The 19,909-nt window shown below is 44.9% G+C and overlaps 2 protein-coding genes across 2 annotated transcripts; both read right to left on the reverse strand.

Annotated features, from left to right (window-relative positions):
* Positions 1-266: 266 nt before the first annotated feature.
* Positions 267-12,440, reverse strand: LOC109774378 (ABC transporter B family member 20). Its single transcript, XM_020333093.4, has 11 exons — positions 11,616-12,440; positions 7,732-7,786; positions 7,469-7,644; positions 6,981-7,181; positions 6,545-6,804; positions 6,149-6,459; positions 5,818-6,038; positions 5,377-5,717; positions 3,625-4,403; positions 3,096-3,337; positions 267-2,221 (listed from the first exon to the last, which is right to left on the reverse strand). Exons 1-11 carry the CDS (start codon positions 12,021-12,023, stop codon positions 992-994), a joined length of 4,224 nt encoding a protein of 1,407 aa, XP_020188682.1. The 5' UTR covers positions 12,024-12,440; the 3' UTR covers positions 267-991.
* A 2,534-nt stretch (positions 12,441-14,974) lies between these two features.
* LOC109774380 (uncharacterized) lies at positions 14,975-19,430 on the reverse strand. The gene is made up of 3 exons (XM_020333094.3): positions 19,295-19,430; positions 18,164-18,231; positions 14,975-17,656 (listed from the first exon to the last, which is right to left on the reverse strand). Exon 3 carries the CDS (start codon positions 17,526-17,528, stop codon positions 15,288-15,290), a length of 2,241 nt encoding a protein of 746 aa, XP_020188683.1. The 5' UTR covers positions 17,529-17,656; positions 18,164-18,231; positions 19,295-19,430; the 3' UTR covers positions 14,975-15,287.
* Between the last annotated feature and the right edge of the window lie 479 nt (positions 19,431-19,909).

The following is a 19,909-nucleotide window of genomic DNA, read 5'->3' on the forward strand; positions in this document are numbered from 1 at the left end:
AATCTCCCAAACAGAAGCTTATTTTCTCAAGAGAAGGAAAAAAACTGCAGCTTTCAAAATAAACAAACAAATGCATGTTGAAAATCATTATTTTTGCTTGCCTCAAATAAAATTGTACTCCCTTCGTAAAGAAATATAAGAGCGTTTAGGTTACTACTTTAGTGATCTAATTATGCTCTTATATATTTCTTTACTGAGGGAGTAACACGCTCTTCGGCTAAATAAAACAAGTAACTTATATGGACCATAAAAACACGCACCCGGCAAAATTAGAAGGTTGAGTATGTATGACGAACAAGATGAAACAAAATTAAGAGGTTGAGTATGTATGATGAACATGATGAAACAAAATCAATGGTCCTAGGCTGTGCTAAGCTACCACCATAGACTAAACAATGCCATAAAAAAACAAAAAAAGACAGTATCCATGATCCATCCCTCCACTACTTCTGTAATTACACCTCAGTGACAAACTACCCTCCATACCCAGCAAGACAGCTCATCCTAAATGGGCTAAAGAAGTAAATTATCTCTAGTTACGATCTGCACCAAAGTAGGAACCCAATCTAACAATCATCAGTTACAAAAAGGGCATGAATGTATAGGTAGCACAGCCTGCACATGTCAAATATCTTGAGAAGAAACTCCATGCTTGCTCGCTAAGTCATGCGACGCTAGAGCCGATCGGATGCACCGAGTTCACGCTACAATGGTATTCCACCTCCATCCACTCCACGCCCCGGCGTAATTTTCAAAATGACAAATACCAATAGATAGAATCAAAGCCCCAGTAACATACAGTCAATACTGAATACCATCTGCCAATCCTACTCTGTCGGACCGCACACGAATAGCTGTACCATGTCTTTGCAGTGACAGGAAGCTGCCTTCCATCCATGTTTGGCCCTCCGTTACCAGTCAGCAAAGCGGAACCGGTTAGCTTAATTCCATTGGGGGTAAGGTAATGTACAAGATCTACCGGACCAATCATCTATATTAGCCTACGCTGCCGGAACCCCTTGGTGAAGTGAGGCTGCATCAACTTGATGTACAATCCATTCATCTGCACCAGTGAGTCGTGCGTCCCTTGCTCCACGATCTTGCCACCGTTCAGCACCACGATGTTGTCCACGTGCTTCATCATGGCCGCCCTGTGTGCGATGAGGATCGTCGTCTTGTTCCCCATGATCAACGTATCAAGCGCCTCCTGCACCACCCTGCTTGACTCGGACTCGATGGCGGAGCTGGCTTCGTCGAGCAGCACAATGGGCGCGTTCTTCAGCACCACACGAGCGATGGCGATCCGCTGCTTCTGCCCAGGTGTCAGATCCACTCCACGCATCCCCACGTGCGTGTCGTAGCCATGAGGCAGGCTGCTGATGAAATGGTGGGCATTGGCGATCCTGGCAGCCTCCTTCATCTCGGACTCCGTCGCGTTGTGCCTCGCGTATATGATGTTCTCTCTTATGGTTGTGGAGAATATGACAGGGTCCTGAGGAACCAGCCCCATGTGGCTCCGCAGCCATCTCACATTGAACAACTTCAGATCACGGCCATCCAGCAAAACTTGGCCAGCAGTGGGGTCATAGAACCTCTCGATCAAGGAAATTATCGTGCTCTTCCCTGACCCAGATACACCCACCACAGCGATAGTCTGTCCTCCATTGACTTTAAGGCTAAAATTACTCAAAACCATCATCTCGGGGCGAGTTGGGTAGCAAAAATCAATACTCCTGAACTCAATGCTCCCATACACATTGGGGGGTTTCAGGCCACTAGCATCATCTGGATCAATCTTGGGTACACGATCAATGATCTCAAAGACTGAGGTCAGGGATTTCCGACGCTTGAGGATGTATGGCGCAAGGCCAAATGGCTCCACCAGTGCAAAAGTCGCAAAAGAAAAGACAATGTACTCTTTGAGTGCTGTTACCAGGCTGAGATGCCCAGCCTTCACAGCTACGGCTGTATACCACAGCAGAAGCGCATTGCAGGCGAAAAGAAGGAACTGAGAGAAGCCAAATGCAAAGCCAATGCCCATCCCATGGACAAAGCTTTTTGTGAGAATACTTCCAAGCTGCAATCTGTAAAGCTCCATTATTTTGTTACCAGCACAGAATGCCACCACAGTATAGATATTCCTTACTGCATCTTCAAGAACTAAAGAAGCTTTTCTGTGCATCTCCTGAATTCCTCTAGAAAAGCCAGAAAGCCACATTTTCTGGGAAAAAAAAGAAGGAAGAATCCAAGTATCAGCTCCATTGTACAGTTTAATAAGAGCTCAGTAAGAACTTACTCAAGAGTAATGCAACTATGGGTGAAAATGTGTGCTTGGACTTACAATGGGCCGGAAACAGAATAGTAAAAGCAGTTAAAATAATTATCAGTGATACTAACTTAAGTCTCCTAGAGAGTAGACACGCTAGAAGTAGATCTTCAACGGTATTACAAGTAACTTTTGTAAATGATATGGATGGAAATACAGGAGAACTAGTATAGCCTTAACTCCGCCCATGTGGAAGATTTTACAAATCTATGTTCAATTTTGATTATATCATGTACTGTAAATTTTTTTAATACAAAACCAAGTTGTGAGAACTACCAATGACATGAGCATCTGCTAGTAAAGTGTCTCGACAGAGCTGAAGTTGTACATGTAGCACAACAACAGAAAACCTATGACACCAAGTGCACTCATCGTTCAACAGATATGTGAAGCTCAGCGTCTTGTTCTAGAAATTTGGTTATGTTATGCATGTTGTTTTAGCAGCTCAGGTATGATGGGAGATATTATTAAGAGGTTACTTTACTTGAATATTGCTAGAGAAAGGGAGGTCATCAGGGCAATTGACAGGTAATGATAACGCAACAGATATATCAAATATCATAACAATATGATTCAAGCTTCCAATGTAACTCATATTTGGACACAGCTTGAACCTTACCAAGAAATACCTAAATGAACCATTGTAACAGTACAACATAACATAGACATTTGGTATAGAGATATATCCATACATGCAAAACGGAAGGTTCGAAACAAATAGCCTTACAATCTTCAGGAATCGGAATGATGAAACCTGATGAGAGCTAACCTGTGCAACTGCAGATATCACAAGGATAGGCAAAGTTGCGAGTGCAACAAGAGCAACACGCCATTCTAGCAGCATCCCAAGAAGAAGTGCCACAAAAATAGCTGATGTATCTTGGATGAATATAGAAAGCCTGTTGCTGAAAGCAGCACGAACAAATGTTGCATCATTTGCGAGTCGCATTGACAAAATGTCCGCACTGTTCTCCTCATCATCAAACCATCCGACTTCATTGCGCAGAATTGCTGAAATGCAGTAAAGGGGCAGCAATCACAGATCACTCTTTGGCAGTACAATGACATTTTTTATACTCCCACCGTAAAGAAATATAAGAGCATTTAGATCACTAAAGTAACGCTCTTATATTTCTTTACAGAGGGAGTACTAAATTACTAATACTAAGCTATGATGTTAGATATTGATGAGATGTGGTTGATGTAACAAAATGATAATAGGTCAAGAATATGTTATAAAAGAAGGGCCCGCACCATCAAGGAAGCAAGAAAGAAACTTTTCATAATATAGGACATACCTGAAAACATCATCCTTCTTACACGCTCAGTCATTTTCTCTCCCATTATACCAAAATAGAAGTGTTGCAAGAAGTTAGCCAGCACAGTAATTATACCCATGCCAACAATGAATGAGCAATACTTGTTCACTTCATCATGTACATCGCGGACACCTATTCTGTAGTATGCCACCAGTATTAAGGATATCGTATAAGCAAGAAGAGGATTAAATGAACCAAAGCAGGCAGCACCAGCACTCCCCAGCAGAGCATAAAAATACTCGGTAAGGCTAAGCTCAGCAAGCTTCCAAAATGATGGAGCCTTTGTTTGATGCTTCTTTGATGGATCAGAACGAAAATTATCGAACATATCAAGAGTTCGGCTGAAAGTTTTCGAGTGGGAACGCTCATTTTTTGGATCAGAAGTCAATAATGGTGATATTGGTGATTCTGGATCTGAAGTATTTGAAGACTGTCGATGTAGGGGGACATCGATTTTGGGAAGATCAGGCAATTTCATTTCAAAACTATCCTGCCTTTTGATGGATGGAGCTCTCTCAGAAGGAACCATTGGTAGTCTGATTTCTGCCATTTGCTCTGAAGGAGGACTCTGAATGTTTGGCGACTCACGTGAGTTAGGGTTAGCATCAGAATTTCGAAATGCAAGAAAACCATGTGTTTTCTGAAGTGAAGGTGATTTTGACATGATAGGAGAAGATGACTCCTGGAAGCTGTGACTTGCTGACGAATCCCGTTCAATTTGGAAGGAGCTGGGCTCTTTGTAGTTTCTCATAGGTGTCCTGAAACAGTTTAGGAGAAAACAAGTGCTCCGATCAGCAGACAAAACCAATAAACACTTCAAAGGACAAACAAAACCTAACAGGTCTATGAAATCAGTATTGTATTATGCCAGTTGCTGCAGGCATGACAAACAAACATTTTATTCCAGCGGAGCAAAGTAAATTGTTAAGACCTTATAGTAGGCATATACAAGGAACTGAGCGACATCAATTTGAAGCTAATAGCACAATAAATAATTCAGAGCTTACAGAAGGTAAGGTATGTCAAGGAACTGAAACTGTTTCACTGCAATACTTAAGAAACCCCAACATATGTTGTGTGTGAAATAAGCATTCAGAAGTAACAGCTCTTCTGCAAGCTAAGAGGCAGTTACACATATTGCTTGACACAAACAGCTCAATCAAAATATACATGTACATAACTTAGATATTTCACTTTCATCATGCAGGTCACGTGTATGAAAATAAAATTTGTACAATATCAAATGCACAGATGAGTGAGCCCAGAGGAATCAGAACAAATTGCACCTTAACATCATCCGTCCAAGGTTACCATATAATATCAAAACAGAATACCACTATTCTTTGTTCGGTAAACAGAAACTAAGAGATAGATGTTACAAACAATTAAAGCAACTAGAATGAGGAAATATCACCATTCCGTTGGACATAAAAAAATCAGACAATATAACACAATAAAGTAGGCACAAAATACTGAAGGGACTAATAAACCAGGACGGAGGTAGTAAAAAAGTAAAGATGCGACAAAGTAGCCATGTTGAAATGTAATAGTGGCAGTCGCGTACATAAGCAGATTTATTTTTTATCATATTTCTACATCAACATAGGAACTCAAATCAAAATAAAACAACAGCTGTTCACCAAAGAAGAATCAGGAAAGTTTGCACAAACATAAAATTATACTTCCAAGGAAGTAACGGATCACTAGTTGCATATGAGATGATGCACTGACCTCTTCGGAAGTTTTGCTGCTTCTTCACACTTAAGAAGTTCAGCATAAAGACCATCAAGATTTAACAATTCTTCGTGTGTCCCCATCTCAACAAGTTGGCCTTCCTCCATCACCGCTATATAATCAGCATTCCTGATAAGGCTGAGACGTCTGGCTATAATGATAGTAGACCTCCCGAGCATCAAAACATCTAGTGCTTCCTGAACAGCTTTCTCAGCCTCAAAATCAAGAGCACCAGTAACCTCATCCAGCAAAAGAATTGATGGATTTGAGAGCACAGCACGAGCAATGGAGAGCTTTATCTTTTGTTCCTCAGTCAGCGAAAGCCCAGCACGGCCAACCTATTTCATATTAGTTCAAATTAAACAACATGTAAGAACTGTAAAAATAAATAAAGAAATTGCCGTTCCAGCAACTTCTAAGATAAAAGCAGCAAGGTACCTGGGTTTCATATCCTTTTTCTAGCGAACTGATGAAAGTATGTGCATGAGCTGTTTTGGCTGCCTCCTCAATCTGGTCAGTTGTAGCAGATCTTCCATAGGCGATATTTTCCCGAATGCTCAAGCTCAACAATGCTGGTTCTTGGGTCACAAGTCCTATTTGGCTTCTTAACCACTCTAGCTTTAAGTTCTTTATATTCTCCCCATCCAAAAGTACTTCACCTGTAACACATAATCACGAGTAAGCCATAAGCATAGTTGAGGTGACAAGATAATAGAAAAAATAGCTTGCAACTAATAATACCTAAGGAACCCAAAGAAAACTATAATACCTAAGGTTGGGTCATAGAATCGCTCCATGAGAGGTATTATGCTGCTTTTTCCTGAACCATTTCTGCCAACAAGAGCAACAGTCTTTCTAGCAGGTACAGTAAGGTAGAAGCCACTTAAGATGGGGATTTCTGGGCGGGAGAGATAACTGAAGTAGACATTACGAAACTCGATGTTGCCTTGTACTGAATTTAAGGTACGACCATCCTGGTTTACAGTAGAAGTTGAACGGCTTATCATTTCATAGAGTCTGTATGCAGCTATACGCCCTTGCTCGAAGGAATAGAAGTTCGTTGCTGCTTGATTAAGTCCACTACAAACAATTAAGGGCACTGGGTAAGATGATTATCAGTGCAAAAGTGTAGAAGTAAGGAAATTGTTACAATCAACATGCTTACAGTCCACTCAGAATAATAGCAAACAGGGCAACTACAATTTCACCACCATTGGCTCTTCCATGCAAAATAAGGAATCTCCCGACCCAAAGTTGTAAGGCACAAGAACATATGGCGAGCCCATATGTAAATCCGAGACCAAGACCTTGCACTAGACTTATCAGAATCCCATAGCGCAGAGTCGCTTGAAGCGAAGTAGCATAAGAATACTTTGCCAGGGTCTCATTCGTGAAGGAGTACAAAGTCCTAATGTATAAGATTGCCTGCAAAACAAGCACTGCTCAGTTGGATATACGACTTCATTTGCAGTTGGCTGATGGATGCAACTCTAAAAAACAAGCATGCTTAATTTTGCAACTAAAGTGACCCAGCCAACATAATCAATAGAAACAGTTGACATGTTTTATTTTCTTATCAGTTCACGGGCAAGTTAATATACCTGTTCAGCAATGCTTGCTGCCTCGCCATACGCATCCTGAATATTTTCTGCCAGCCTATGGAGAAATATGTTTGATATTCCTCCTGCAGCAACAATGAAGGGTCCAGTGGCCAATGTCAAAAGAGCTATTTGCCAACAGTTCACCAAACCAATGACAAGTCCACCAAAAAATGTAGCCATATTGTGGATGTAGTTTCCAACCTAAAAATAACACAATTCAAAACAATTCAATGGACCATACAATAGCAAGATAAAATTCCAAATGATCCATAGATCATATAAGATAATACATAATGATTTGATAGACCATATGGCCGGAAGATAATTAAGCATGCAATTCATTATCCACAGTTAAGAAGGTTTATCATAAACATTGAATGGATCATATAGCAGCAAGATAAACTATAGAATGGTTCAATAGACTATAGAGCAGATATGTAACGCAATTCATTATCAATGACTAAGAAGGTTCAGCAATAAAAACTCACTTTCTCGCTCAGGGCAGACTGAATGAGCAAGACATCACTCAGCACTTGACTAACAATATCACCATTGTTTCCATAGGTATCAAAGAAACTCATGTCTTGGTTTAACAAGACTTGGACATACTTTGACCTTATCACCGCTGTCTGCCTTTCCCCAGTTAAAATCCAGCATGAAACCTCTGTAAATATAGCAGACCTGATGAAATTTGCTAAACATACAAGGACCGTCTAGTGATTTTTGATAAGTTGATGCAGCCTCATCTTACCTATCCATCCAGCAAAGAACACACCAATTGCTATATAGAGGAAGTATAAAGCATGCTGCAGAGCCAACAACAAAAAGGGTGACTTGTAAAACACAAAGAGAAATAATCTGGTAGAAAAAAAACTATTATAGGCAGACAGCAAGACAAGTGAATGATACAGAAACATTTTCAGGTACAAAAGACTGCTAATATGCAGTATTTAAGCGTAGTGTGGCAAATTACAAAATTGATAAGTGAGCGCTACATCTGTGCAGAAAAGCGTGACAGAGTTACAAGTTTCCCATAGACATGCAAAGGTTCATGAAAACAAAATTTCAAGCATGAATTTGTGAAGATTCACAAGAGTGATTTTCTTCTTCCATATGGATTTGTAGAAAGTGTGGTTTGCACTCAAATTCACATACAAACAAGTGAAATAGAAAATTAATCAGGTAAAACATAGGTAGAAAATCATAATAGCAAGTTGGGGTTCCAAATTGAGATGGTATGAGCTCAGCACAATAATGCAGTAAGATCAACTGCAGAGCATAGTCAGATCATATTGGATCAAAATAAATACCATTACATAAACAGATGCGCCTATCATTTTTGGAAAACCATAAAAATAAATTATCAAAAGAAATGAAAGGTTAGCAGCCAGCCTCGCACAGCAAGCATGTCGGACGTCATGATCTGATTGGAGAAGAGCCATCCAGATTTTGGTTGACACGAACTTTGGTGTATCCATTGAATTGTACGCGGAAAGCAACAAGTACTACTTTAGTGTCGTCTAGCCCAAAGGAGAACACATGCACTTGGCCGCTACCAAGTGGGGTGAGCGTGCAGGCCTCAAATGGTTAAACCTACTTATAACGGCCATCCTAACTAAATTCCTTTGTCGGTATTCCATCCAGATAAAATGCTATAATTCCCTTCCTTCAAGGCAAACACATGCAGCACATTCAACCCCAGCAAATGGAATTAATATGATGACAACAATCTTGTAAAGCCAAGTAGCAGGCATGAATAAATAACTACTGCTTACCAAACATCACAACATCAATTATAATCTATATTAACAGTACATATCAATTATAACTTATATTAACAGAAGCACCTAAAAAGAACAGTACAGGACTCGAACAGCACATTTTCACATTCAGTCCTAAGCACGTGATTTAAGCAGATTTCTCCATAGCATCATCTTCAGGAGTCGAAAACTATAAAAATGTATTATCAGAACAAATGAAAGATATGTGGCCAGCCATGCACAGCGAGCATGTCGGACATCACGATCTGGTTGGAAGAGCCATCCAGATCTGGCTGGACGTCATTGAATTGTATGCATAAAGCAACAAGTACTACTTTTTTGGGACCTCGTGTACGCCTTACCCCTTACGTGTCGTCTAGCCCAAAGAAGAACCCATGCGCTTGGCCGCTACCGAGAACAGTGCGAGCACACGGGCCTCAAATGGCTAACCCTTTAAATAGTCATCCCGAACTAAATTCTCTTGTCGGTATCCCATCCACAAAATGGTTTGACCCTACTTAAACGGTCATCCTAACTAAATTCCCTTGTCGGTGTTCCATCACGACAGAATTATATAAACTATAATCCCCTTCCTATAAAGCAAGCCATGCAGTGCATCCAACCCCAGCAAATTGTGATGGCAACAATCTCGTAAAACAATGTAAGTAGCAGGCATGAGTAAAGAAGTATGACTTGGCAAACATCAGAACGTCATCGATTGACAATTTGTATGAACAGTGCACCAGGACTTGAACAGCCACATTCAGTCCTAGGCACTTGATTTAAGCAGACTTCTCCTAACATCAGAACATTGATTATAATTTATATGAACTGTACACCAGGACTAAGACAGCACATCTTCACATTCAGTCCTAGATAGAAGCAAATTTCTCCCTAGGATCACCGCCTCTTCTGTTTGAGCAAATTGGGCAGAATAGAACAAAACTAGCGCAAATGTTCTAAGCGAACCCAGATTGCCAACTACACCCAGGTACTGCAGGAAAACCATAAATATATACTAGCATTACTTAAACAGATGCATCTATCACTTTTGGAAAACCATAAAAATGTATTATCAGAACTAATGAAAGATATGTGGCTAGTCAAGCACAGCGAGCATGTCGGACGTCACAATCTGGTTGGAAAAGAGCCATCCAGATCTGGTTGGACGTCACTGAATTGTATCCGGAAAGCGACAAGTACTACTTTTGGGCACCTAGTGTACGTCTTACCCCTTTCATGTCGTCTAGCCCAAAGAAGAACCCATGCGGTTGGCCGCTACCGAGCAGGGCAAGCACACAGGCCTCAAATGGCTAACCCTATTTAAATGGTCATCCTGAACTAAATTCTCCTGTCGTTATCCCATCCACACAATGCTTCAACTCTACTTAAACGGTCATCCTAACTAAATTCCTTTGTCGGTGGTCCATCCAGACAAATGCTATAATCCCCTTCCTATAAAAGCAACCCATGCAGCGCATCCAGCCCCAGCAAATTATAATGGCAATAATCTCGTAAAGCTAAGTAGCACACGCGAGTAAAGAACTGTGACTTGCCAAACATCAGAACATCATTGATTACAGTTTATAGGAAACCACCGTGCACACGCGTCGCTCAAACAGCAGCGGTCAAAAAAAATCCACAAAAAAAACAGGAAAAGGGAACACCAGGACTCGAACAGTCACATTCAGTCCTAGACACTTGATTTAAGCAGATTTCTCCTCTTTGAGCAAATCAGTAGAACTAAAATGAAACTAGTAGCACAGATGTCCTAATAGGCTAATACCTAATACAAACACGTTAATCCAGATTGCTCACTACGAATAAGTTGTGATGGCAATAATCTAATGAAGCCAAGTAGCAGGCATGAATAAAGAGCAGCCATCAGAGCATCGATTATAATTTATATGAACAGTACACCAGGCAGCTAAAAAAACAGTACACCAGGACTCAGACAGCACATCTTCACATTCAGTCCTACGCACTTGATTGAAGCAAATTTCTCCCTAGGATCATCGCCTCTTCTGTTTGAGCAAATTGGGCAGAACTAGAACAAAACTAGCACAAATGTTCTAAGCGAACCCAGATTGCTAACTACACCTAGGTACTGCAGGAAAACCATAAATAAATAGCATTACTTAAACAGATGCATCTATCACTTTTGGAAAACCATAAAAGCGTATTATCAGAACTAATGAAAGATATGTGGCTGGTCACGCACAGCGAGCATGTCGGACGTCACGATCTGGTTGGAAAAGTGCCATCCGGATCTGGCAGGACATCATTGAATTATATGCGGAAAGCGACAAGTAGTACACAGGCCTCAAATGGCTAAGCCTACTTAAATGGTCATCCTGAACTAGATTCTCTTGTCGGTACCCCATCCACAAAACGGTTTAACCCTACTTAAACGGATCGTCCTAACGAAATTCCTTTGTCGGTATTCCATCCGGACAAAATGCTATAAATTATAATCGCCTTCCTATAAAGCAACCAATGCAGCGCATCCAACCCCGGCAAACTATGATGCCAATAATCTCGTAAAGCTAAGTGGCGCGAATGAGCAAAGAATTGTGACTTGCCAAACATCAGAACATCACCGATTACAATTTACATGTACAGTACACCAGGCAGCTAAAAAACGCATCAGTACACCAGGACTCGAACAGCACTTGACAGAAGCAAATTTCTCCCTAGGATCATCTCCTCTTCCGTTTGAGCAAATTCAGCGGAACTAGAACGGAACTAACACAAATGTTCTAACCGAATCCAGTACCAAGCTACTGCAGGAAAAACTTATCCAAGGAAACATGGAGCGGCATGGGCGTGAGTGAGATCTGCTGCTGCTGCGGGGGGTGAAGACGGGGGCGCGCACCTGCTTGATGTCGCGGAAGAGCTGGTCGGTGTGGCGGCCGTGGAGGGAGTTGATGGCGCGGCCGAAGAGGTGGAGGTAGACGACGAGCGCGACCCCGTGGGCGGCGGCCGCGGCGCCGCCCGCGGCCATGAGCGCCCAGTCGAGGCGGTCGGCGCAGGCGAAGAGGCGCTTGAAGGGCACGGCCGCGGGCGGGGGCTCGGGGTCCTCGCCGTCGGCCCCGTCGTCGTCGCCGCCGTCGTCCTCGGGGCCCGCGCCGTCGGGGTGGCGGGGCGGGTCCCCGGGGCCGCCGACGCCGAATGCGTCGGCCGCGTAGGGCGAGGGCGACTCGGGCGGCTCGGAGGTCTCGGAGACCGGCGTGAGCGGCTGCACGTGCGGCGGGGACCAGCCGAACAGCCCCCGCGACACCATGGCCGGCTAGGGTTCGGGGCGACCGCTGCGCCGGGCTGGGCTGCTCCCTCTGCTGGGCGAGTCTGTGCCGGGTGGCTGGGCAACGGCTACTGGGCGGGCGGGTGGGCGACTGGGTCGCTGGCGGCGGTGGCGGCGGGGGATTTGAATGGAGTGGGTGGTGGTGGGCGGGTTGGTTGGGCGGTCGGTCAAACGGGCGGGGCGGGGGGGAGATGCTGGCGGAATGAATGGCGAGGGCGACGGGGGCTTGGGCGGCCGTGGCCTCTCGCCGGCGGCGGTGGGGGAGGGGGCTCAGGGGAATGCGGCGGGGTGGCCGCGATTCGGCGGCGGGCGGCGGCGGGACGGCCGGATCGGGGCGGCGTGAATAGTGGGGTTCAGTTCCGCTCCGCTCTACTCCAGTTCCAGTTCCAGTTCCAGTCCAGGGGAGACCAGGCTGGCTGGCTGGCTTTGCTGGCCCTCTGGCGTTTTCGCGCGGGGGCCCTTGGGGTTCTGATGTTTTACCAACACGTCCCGCCAAGTCTGAATGAATGGAGGGGTGAGCACCCTCTCTTTCATACGGATGAGAGCATCTACATTTAGACGCCTCAAACCTGTCTCAAAAAAAGACCCACCCGAGCGACTCAAACTGGCCTCAAACGCCCGGGCTGCCCGGCGCCCCTCATATCCAGCCCAGATGTAGGGACGATCCAGGCAGATATGGTGACCGTATATGCTCCGAGTCCTTTATAAAAGTCGTATGTATAATTCAATGCCTCGACCTCATATGAAAAAAAAAAACAATACCTCACCTCCAACGGTTACTCACACCGAATGTGATCCGCATTAATGACCCGAATAGATTGTTCCGTCGCACGGTTAGACATCCTCGACCTCAATGGTTAGATTTTTAAACTTTTTTCCGCAAAAAAAGAATTACATACACTAGTGATGCGTGCAGAGGCGCGGATGCGGATGCGAATGCAAGATATGTGTGGCATCCCTTTGCAAAGATGGCCCCGGTTTTCAAGTCTTGTTTACCATCACAATCACAGCTCTTTCTTATTTGGTAGAGTATTCATTTCAAAAGTCTTTGAAAGGAACCTCAGGTTATGATTACTGTGAGTTGGCTGGGTTTGCATACAAATAAAGTACGTACTAGTCTAGGGCGGGGGCCACCTGCGGCTGAGATGGCGCGCGTCATGTTTGACCGACGGTTGCGATGTGACAGGCAGATGTTATAGATTGATAGATAGATTGCTGCTATAGATAGATTCCAGCACCATGAGGATTGCACATACAAATTCTCATATGCTTTACATTACACGACGGAATAGATCCAACATCGATTCGGCGTCGAAACAAGATCCAACGGTCCTGTTTAAAAACATACACGCGCGATCCGATGCACAATGACGAGGATTCCTCCCGTGGTTTTTGAGGGAAGAAAAATAAAACCTGCCGTCAGGATACCGCTGCCTCGACCATATCGTCGGGAGATGGCGCCGACGAGCACGGTGTCCTTCACAGCCGCTGGTCCACCAAGACAGGCAGGGGCTGCCACCAAAACAGACAGGCACATTTTGTAGTCAGACCTGCCTCAGCTGTTAACAACATAGGTCTATCAAGGAATTAGAGCACCAAACACACACCCAACTAAATCCAACAAAACATCAAGTGCTACAGCAAACTGAAAACAAACATAGCAAGCAGAGACGGCGCACGCCGAGCAGAAACAATACTACGAGTTACTGAAAAAAGGCTACAGATAAGCCTCCGCGCATAATAAGCCCTGCAATCTATACATAGTATGCTGTGTCCAGCTCCATCAGAAATGACAGCCATGTACTCCCTCCGTTCCTAAACACTCCCTCCACCCCAAAATTCTTGTCTTCTCCGTTCCTAAATACTCCCTCCACCCCAAAATTCTTGTCTTCAATTTGTTTACATACAGAGGTATCTATTCACATTTTAGTGTTAGATACATCCGTATCTAGATAAATTTAAGACAAAAATTTTTGGGACGGAGGGAGTATTTGTCTTTTTAGATATGTCTTTGGCATGGCATGTCTTTGGCCTCATGTGCACAGGATAGGAGACTAGGGTTGTTGATTCCTTTGAGCATATAAGATGGCAAAAACTGGTGCACTTTTGAGCTGGATGGATTGCACATACATATAGGATCCATTCGGCACACTTCGCGCGTGGAAAAAAAAGGCTGTTGATACATAAACGGTGTGTGGAGGACAGCAGTATGCATACCTGAAGACAAAACGGATGATGCGCTGCAAAGAGCTTTCTTCACATGCCCAGACAATGCTGCCGCTCGGGGTTCGGTTAGCACCAGGACAAATGGAAATGAACTCTGCAAAGAAAAAGGCAAGCTTCGCACGCAGACAAGAACAAAAGATACACTTCAGCCACAAATGTCAGTATCTTCAGCCACAAATACTAATACTAGCACTATTAATGATGAACTCTATAGTTTGCCTGTGACAGCCTGAAAGAGTGTGGTGGGTAAGAGCACCCACACGAACCACCCACAATGGTAAGCTCTAACAGCTGTCTTATGATGAGCAGTAAAACAGATAAAATCACAAACTATTAATTAATTCTCATACTACTAGAGAGATGTAAATAAACTATATTTCTACGTTGCTTAGTAAAGGTCGGATCTCTAGGGCAAAGATTAGACCATCTGGAGTCGAAACGTCACTCTACGGTCCACAGGGCATCCTATGAAACCCCTTCTAGTATCTTGCATGATGATTTGTATGCTTCAATAGGAATAAGACAAACGGTGGGAAACAAACACTGTTGAATGGTTTGCATTGCTCATGGTAGATTATTATTAACATGTGACATAACATATGTATATTTGGATAATGGGGCAGGAACAGAAGAGTTCCTCTAACTAGAAAGGCCAACATGGCAGACAAGCAAAAGAGAAAAACAGTACCAATATCAGCAATTCCAAGTTTTGGACAAGGTAAAACAGCACATATTTCCAGGTTTTGGACAAGGTAAAACAGCACATATAAGAGACTTTTTTTTCTGACATACAAAATGACCGCCGCTTACTCACATTATGAGCTTCATTGATGAGACGGCAAGACACATGGCATACAAGACAGGAATGGCTAATCCCAGACCTGCCCTTGTATGCAAAGGTAACTGTCAAAAGTATAGAAGCTAGGAAACGCTATAGAAACTAGCTAGTGCCAACAAATCTCTGATGCAAAACGGCGGGCAGATCAACAAAGATATAACGGAGTCGCAGCATCAACCATTTCAACTGGATTTAGAAGTTCCTTCTGCCTCCTCCGCTGTTTCTGTGATCCCCTGAAGAAGTTCCTTCGGAATTGCAGCTGGGTCTACCTCATAGCTATCTTTGGGGACGTTTGGAGCTTCTTCCCCAGACAACCTATAGAAGGGGACCTGATGTGAAAACCGAAACATCTCCTCTTTCGGAATCCTCTTGATGACGTTCCGGTTCTGGTGACGCTGAAAAACTGTCCGAAATCCAGTGACCTTAACCAAGGGAATTACAGAGATTCCATGATCTTCGTCATAATCATCCAGTACCTCAACCAGATCATAGACATGCAGCACATTATCTGGAGTATCTCCATCCCATTCAGGGGACCAGTTTCGGTACAAAGCCCAGATATCGCCTTCCCGTGGGTAAACGTTGACCATCCCACGTGGGCCTTTCTCCCATTTAATCTGGTGAGAGAACATGTTGACCACATCACAGATTTCATGTTTGGCAATCCTGAAATCACCACACGTCTTTGCAAAGCCAGAAGAAACCCAACTCAATGGTCCAAATTCACTATTCGTCTTCGACTCGAGGTAACTTATTTTGACCTTAAACGGGTTCAAGGAGATAACTTTCTGAATAAATGTGTAGAAACGAGGCATGCCATCATCATCGTCGTATGAAGCCCAAATTTGATCACTCTGAAAACATTCCTCGGTACGATCCTTATCAAAATCATGGAAATCAGGATCAGGAACAGTATAAGACATAGGGTCCTCATCTTCATTTCCAGCAGCTGTGCTATCATCAGAACCATTGCTATTAGCAGAACCATTCTCCTCTGGATCCACACAAACATCTTTCTTTGCAGTAGAATCAACTGTTGCTTTGCTAACCTCAACATATTTCTTGCTCGCTGGACCATCAACAGTAACTTGGATTGACCTACTTCGTATCTCACTTAGCTTCTCCTTCAAATCGCTCTTCACCTTGTCAACCAAAATTCTCTTAAGATCTGACTTAGAGAAAATCTTAGTTACGCTGAGCCGAGTAACAGGCCTGGGCTTCCAAGTGGGCACACCATTAACAATCTGAAACTCAAAGGCACTGTTGGTTGAAAATGGTATAGTTCCAACTGGCATTCTAGCAAATTGGGCCCATGGACCTGAGGGAATGGATGAACCAACTCCAGCATCAGTTCTCATCTTCTTTCCAAATGCAGTATCGCCCATTCCATGGTTCATTGACACATCTGCTTGCCTTTTTAGAGGATTGTGCTTCCTCTGAAAAGCTTCTTCCCTTCTTGCTACTGCTTGTGCCTCCTCCCTCTCTCTCTTAACTTTCTCATATGTCTGATGAACCACATTAGCAGCTTGAGCAGCAGCAGATGATGATGCAGTAGCACTGGCTGCACCAGCTGCCCTTGAGAATGGACCCCACTGAAAATTTCTCCTAGTGCTTGCATCTTGAGGTGCACCAGTGATGTTTGAGCCCCTTCCTGCATGAACATCCTCAGTTGGTGGCACCGGTACCTCTTTTGCAAGGAATGGGTCGCGGCAGCTAGGGCAGAGAAGAGTATGATTTATATACACTCTGAGATATTCAAAATTCATCTTGCATTTGTTGCATGAGGTCCAAAATGTGTCCTTCATTGCTGGAGGTGGAGCAGGAGCAGGAGCCTGATGATGAGGAGGCGGGCGCTGTGGGGGTGGGGGTGGGCGCTGGCGCGCTGCAGATGTTGTTGACCCTGTCTTTGGCTTGTTTGCTCTTGGCTTGAAAGCAGGTGATTTGGCTGCGAAACTCTCGAAGCCATTGGTTGCACCTTGAGTTGCACTTGTCCTATTTGATTGGGCTGTCTTCTGTTGTAGTACAACTACTTTCCTTTTTTGATCATACAACAGTCTCTTGGTTTTATCAGATAACACAGTCCATGCCTCTTTAACCAACTGGAAAGCACCCTCAGCGCCCACTGATTTGTTCTTGTCAGGATGGAGTAGAAGTGCCAACTTCCTGTACTGCTTCTTCACTGTTTCATCATCTGCTGACGTGTCGACAGAGAGGATAGAGTAATAGTCATTCTCACCAGCAACCTTCAGTTCTGAGGTAAGGTAAACATCAAAGGTGATGATCAGCTGCATAATGCCCTCAAGATCCGGAAAGAGAGACTTGGCCTTGAGTGCGAATTTCTTGGCACCCTGCAGGTCCTTGGATTCAAACTTCCTCTCTGCAATTTGCTTCGCCCTAAGGGCCTCATCCTTGTTGCACTCCATTCCGTCGCAGGTCAAGAATGTACAAACAGCAGGCACGCGTTCACAGTGTACTTGGAGAAATATCAGACCTCACGGCCACGCCCTCTCTTCCACCAATCAGCGTCGAGCACGTGACCAGTTTTAAAGCCCTGCCCAAAAGAAGGAACCGATGTTACCAAAAAATCATATACGACAAATAGATAAAGATTTAAAAAAAAAAATACAGCCCTCTCGTGAATGACAGGAATTATAAACTAGTGCATGGACGACAGATATAAATGCTCAGGATCAATTGAAGATACAAAATTGTCGTATAATAACAACCATTCTGGGGCACAATGGATGACGACGCAGCACCGCATTAAGGGTGCAAGACCAAGTGCAGATTTAGAAATTTACAGTAACCGTCTTAGCACAGACATAACTGTAAATGCGCATAACATAAACACTACCGTAGCATGCAACGGACAACACATCACGGAATTAAGGACCAATTGAATTGAAAGATACAGAACATCATACCGACAAAACGGAGAACCAATTAAAAGATACAGGCAGGGTGCCGACAAAACCAGCATGGCTGGAATTACAACTACACAGAGCTCAACTTAGCCCTAGTACGAAACATAGTACATTTACTTGGAGAAATATCAGACCTCTGAGCCCCGCAATATCTTCCACCAATCAGCGTCGAGCAAGTGACCATACAAGAAGCTTCCAAGTCCTGCCCAAAAGGGAACAAATGTTACCAAAAATGGTATACAACCAATGGATAAAAAAATACTTTTACAAATACAGCCCCCCCCCCCCCCCCCCCCCGGCATGACAGGAATTATAACTACACAAAACTAGTGCATGAACGGCGCACATAAATGCTCAGGATCAATTGAAGATACAAAATTGCCATATAATAACAAATAAAAAATGGCGCACAATGGGTGACAACACAACACCGCATTAAGGGTGCAAGACCAAGTGCAGATTCAGAAATTTACGGTAACCGTCTTCAGAACAGACGAAACTGTAAATGCGCATAACTGAAACACTCCCGTAGCGCGCAACGGACAACACGTCACTGAACGAAGGACCAATTGAATTGAAAGATACAGAACATCGTAGCGACAAAACGAAGGCCCAATTAAAAGATGCAGACAGGGTACCGACAAAACTTTGCGCGCGACCGGCGAAACGGCAGAATTTGCCGGAATAATTTGAACCCAAACCCTAACCCTAGCTAGCGCGCAGGCGAATCCGCCGAGAGGGCGCGGGGCTCCGGACAGGGCTGGCTTGACGCAGGGCTGGGGAATCCGGTGTAACTGACGGAAACTGGTCTTTTTCTGCAGAATTCGTTCAGCACAGCAGAACACATCGGGAGCCGGAGCATCAGTTGAACCGAGCCCGGAGCTACTGCGGAAACAAACTGCTAGAACTAATCTACGGCGCAGCGGCGAATTGCCTTCGTTTTGGGGAAAACGGGGATTTTTCGTTCGGGGCGGAGCAGAGCAGCGGCGGCCGGAGCGGCGGCCCGGGGCGGATCTAGGCGGCGGGCAGGGCGTGCTGGCTTCGAGGAGGCTGGTCCGGGACTACTAAGCGACCAGCCGCCGGAGGAGCGGAAGGTGCCCGTACCTCGGAGACAAATGCCCGAAATTCAGGGGCGGCGCCGCCGCTGAAGCCCCGGGGCATGGAGGGGGGGGGGGGGGGGGGGGGGGGTGGGTGCTCGGCGGCGGCTCAGGGGTGGGCTTGCGGCGCGGGGAGGGAGGGACGGAGGGGGAGGAGCGAGGTTATACCGGCGGAGGGGACGGAGAGGAGAGACGGCGGAGGGGACGGAGGAGGATCTAGATTCCCGGGGACATTTCTCCTCGGGTGTGTTGGGCCATGGATTTGTTTTTTTGATTGATTCAAGGGAACCTACCCAACCCTAGCTTAATCTAGGGGGAGTTCTTAACCCAACCCAAGGGTCTGGTTAGGATTTAACCATGGTTGAGTCAAGTGTGGTGGGTGGGTTTGGTTGGGTGGGTGGGGGTTGGGTGGAACACTCTAGGGGCGTGTTTGGTTGCCTACAAAGGTTCAGCCAAGGCCGGTATATGCAGGAACTTTTCGACGTCGCGCTATTTGGTTGCCCACGATACACTATTGGGCCAGCACGGCACGGTTCTTAAAGCATCTCTGGGCCTGGCTCACCAGAAACTGCCGACTCACTAGAAACAGCCGAATCGACAGTTTATAGCGAGCCTGGCCCGAGCGATGCGAGGAAGCGCACGTGGGTGGCTTGCTGGAAATGTGTTAGCAGTTAATCACCTTATCCCTCGTCTCCTTCCTCCTTCTCTAATTACTCACACTGATCTAGCCTGCTCGGGTGCCGGATCTGGCCGACGGGATCCCCTGTCGCAGCAGCCGCAGCG

This window comes from Aegilops tauschii, chromosome 3, assembly GCF_002575655.3.
Source record: "Aegilops tauschii subsp. strangulata cultivar AL8/78 chromosome 3, Aet v6.0, whole genome shotgun sequence".
Taxonomy (NCBI): domain Eukaryota; kingdom Viridiplantae; phylum Streptophyta; class Magnoliopsida; order Poales; family Poaceae; genus Aegilops; species Aegilops tauschii.

What these genes read in the sequence shown, in the direction of transcription:
- LOC109774378 (XM_020333093.4), bottom strand. Translation starts at nt 12,023, where the DNA reads ATGGTGTCGCGGGGGCTGTTCGGCTGGTCCCCGCCGCACGTGCAGCCG. An exon ending in GCTATTATTCTGAGTGGACT is followed by an intron (nt 6,460 to 6,544) that starts GTAAGCATGTTG and finishes AATTGTTTGTAG; the next exon opens with TGGACTTAATCAAGCAGCAA. An exon ending in AAGAAGGATGATGTTTTCAG is followed by an intron (nt 3,338 to 3,624) that starts GTATGTCCTATA and finishes ACTGCATTTCAG; the next exon opens with CAATTCTGCGCAATGAAGTC.
- LOC109774380 (XM_020333094.3), bottom strand. Translation starts at nt 17,528, where the DNA reads ATGGAGTGCAACAAGGATGAGGCCCTTAGGGCGAAGCAAATTGCAGAG.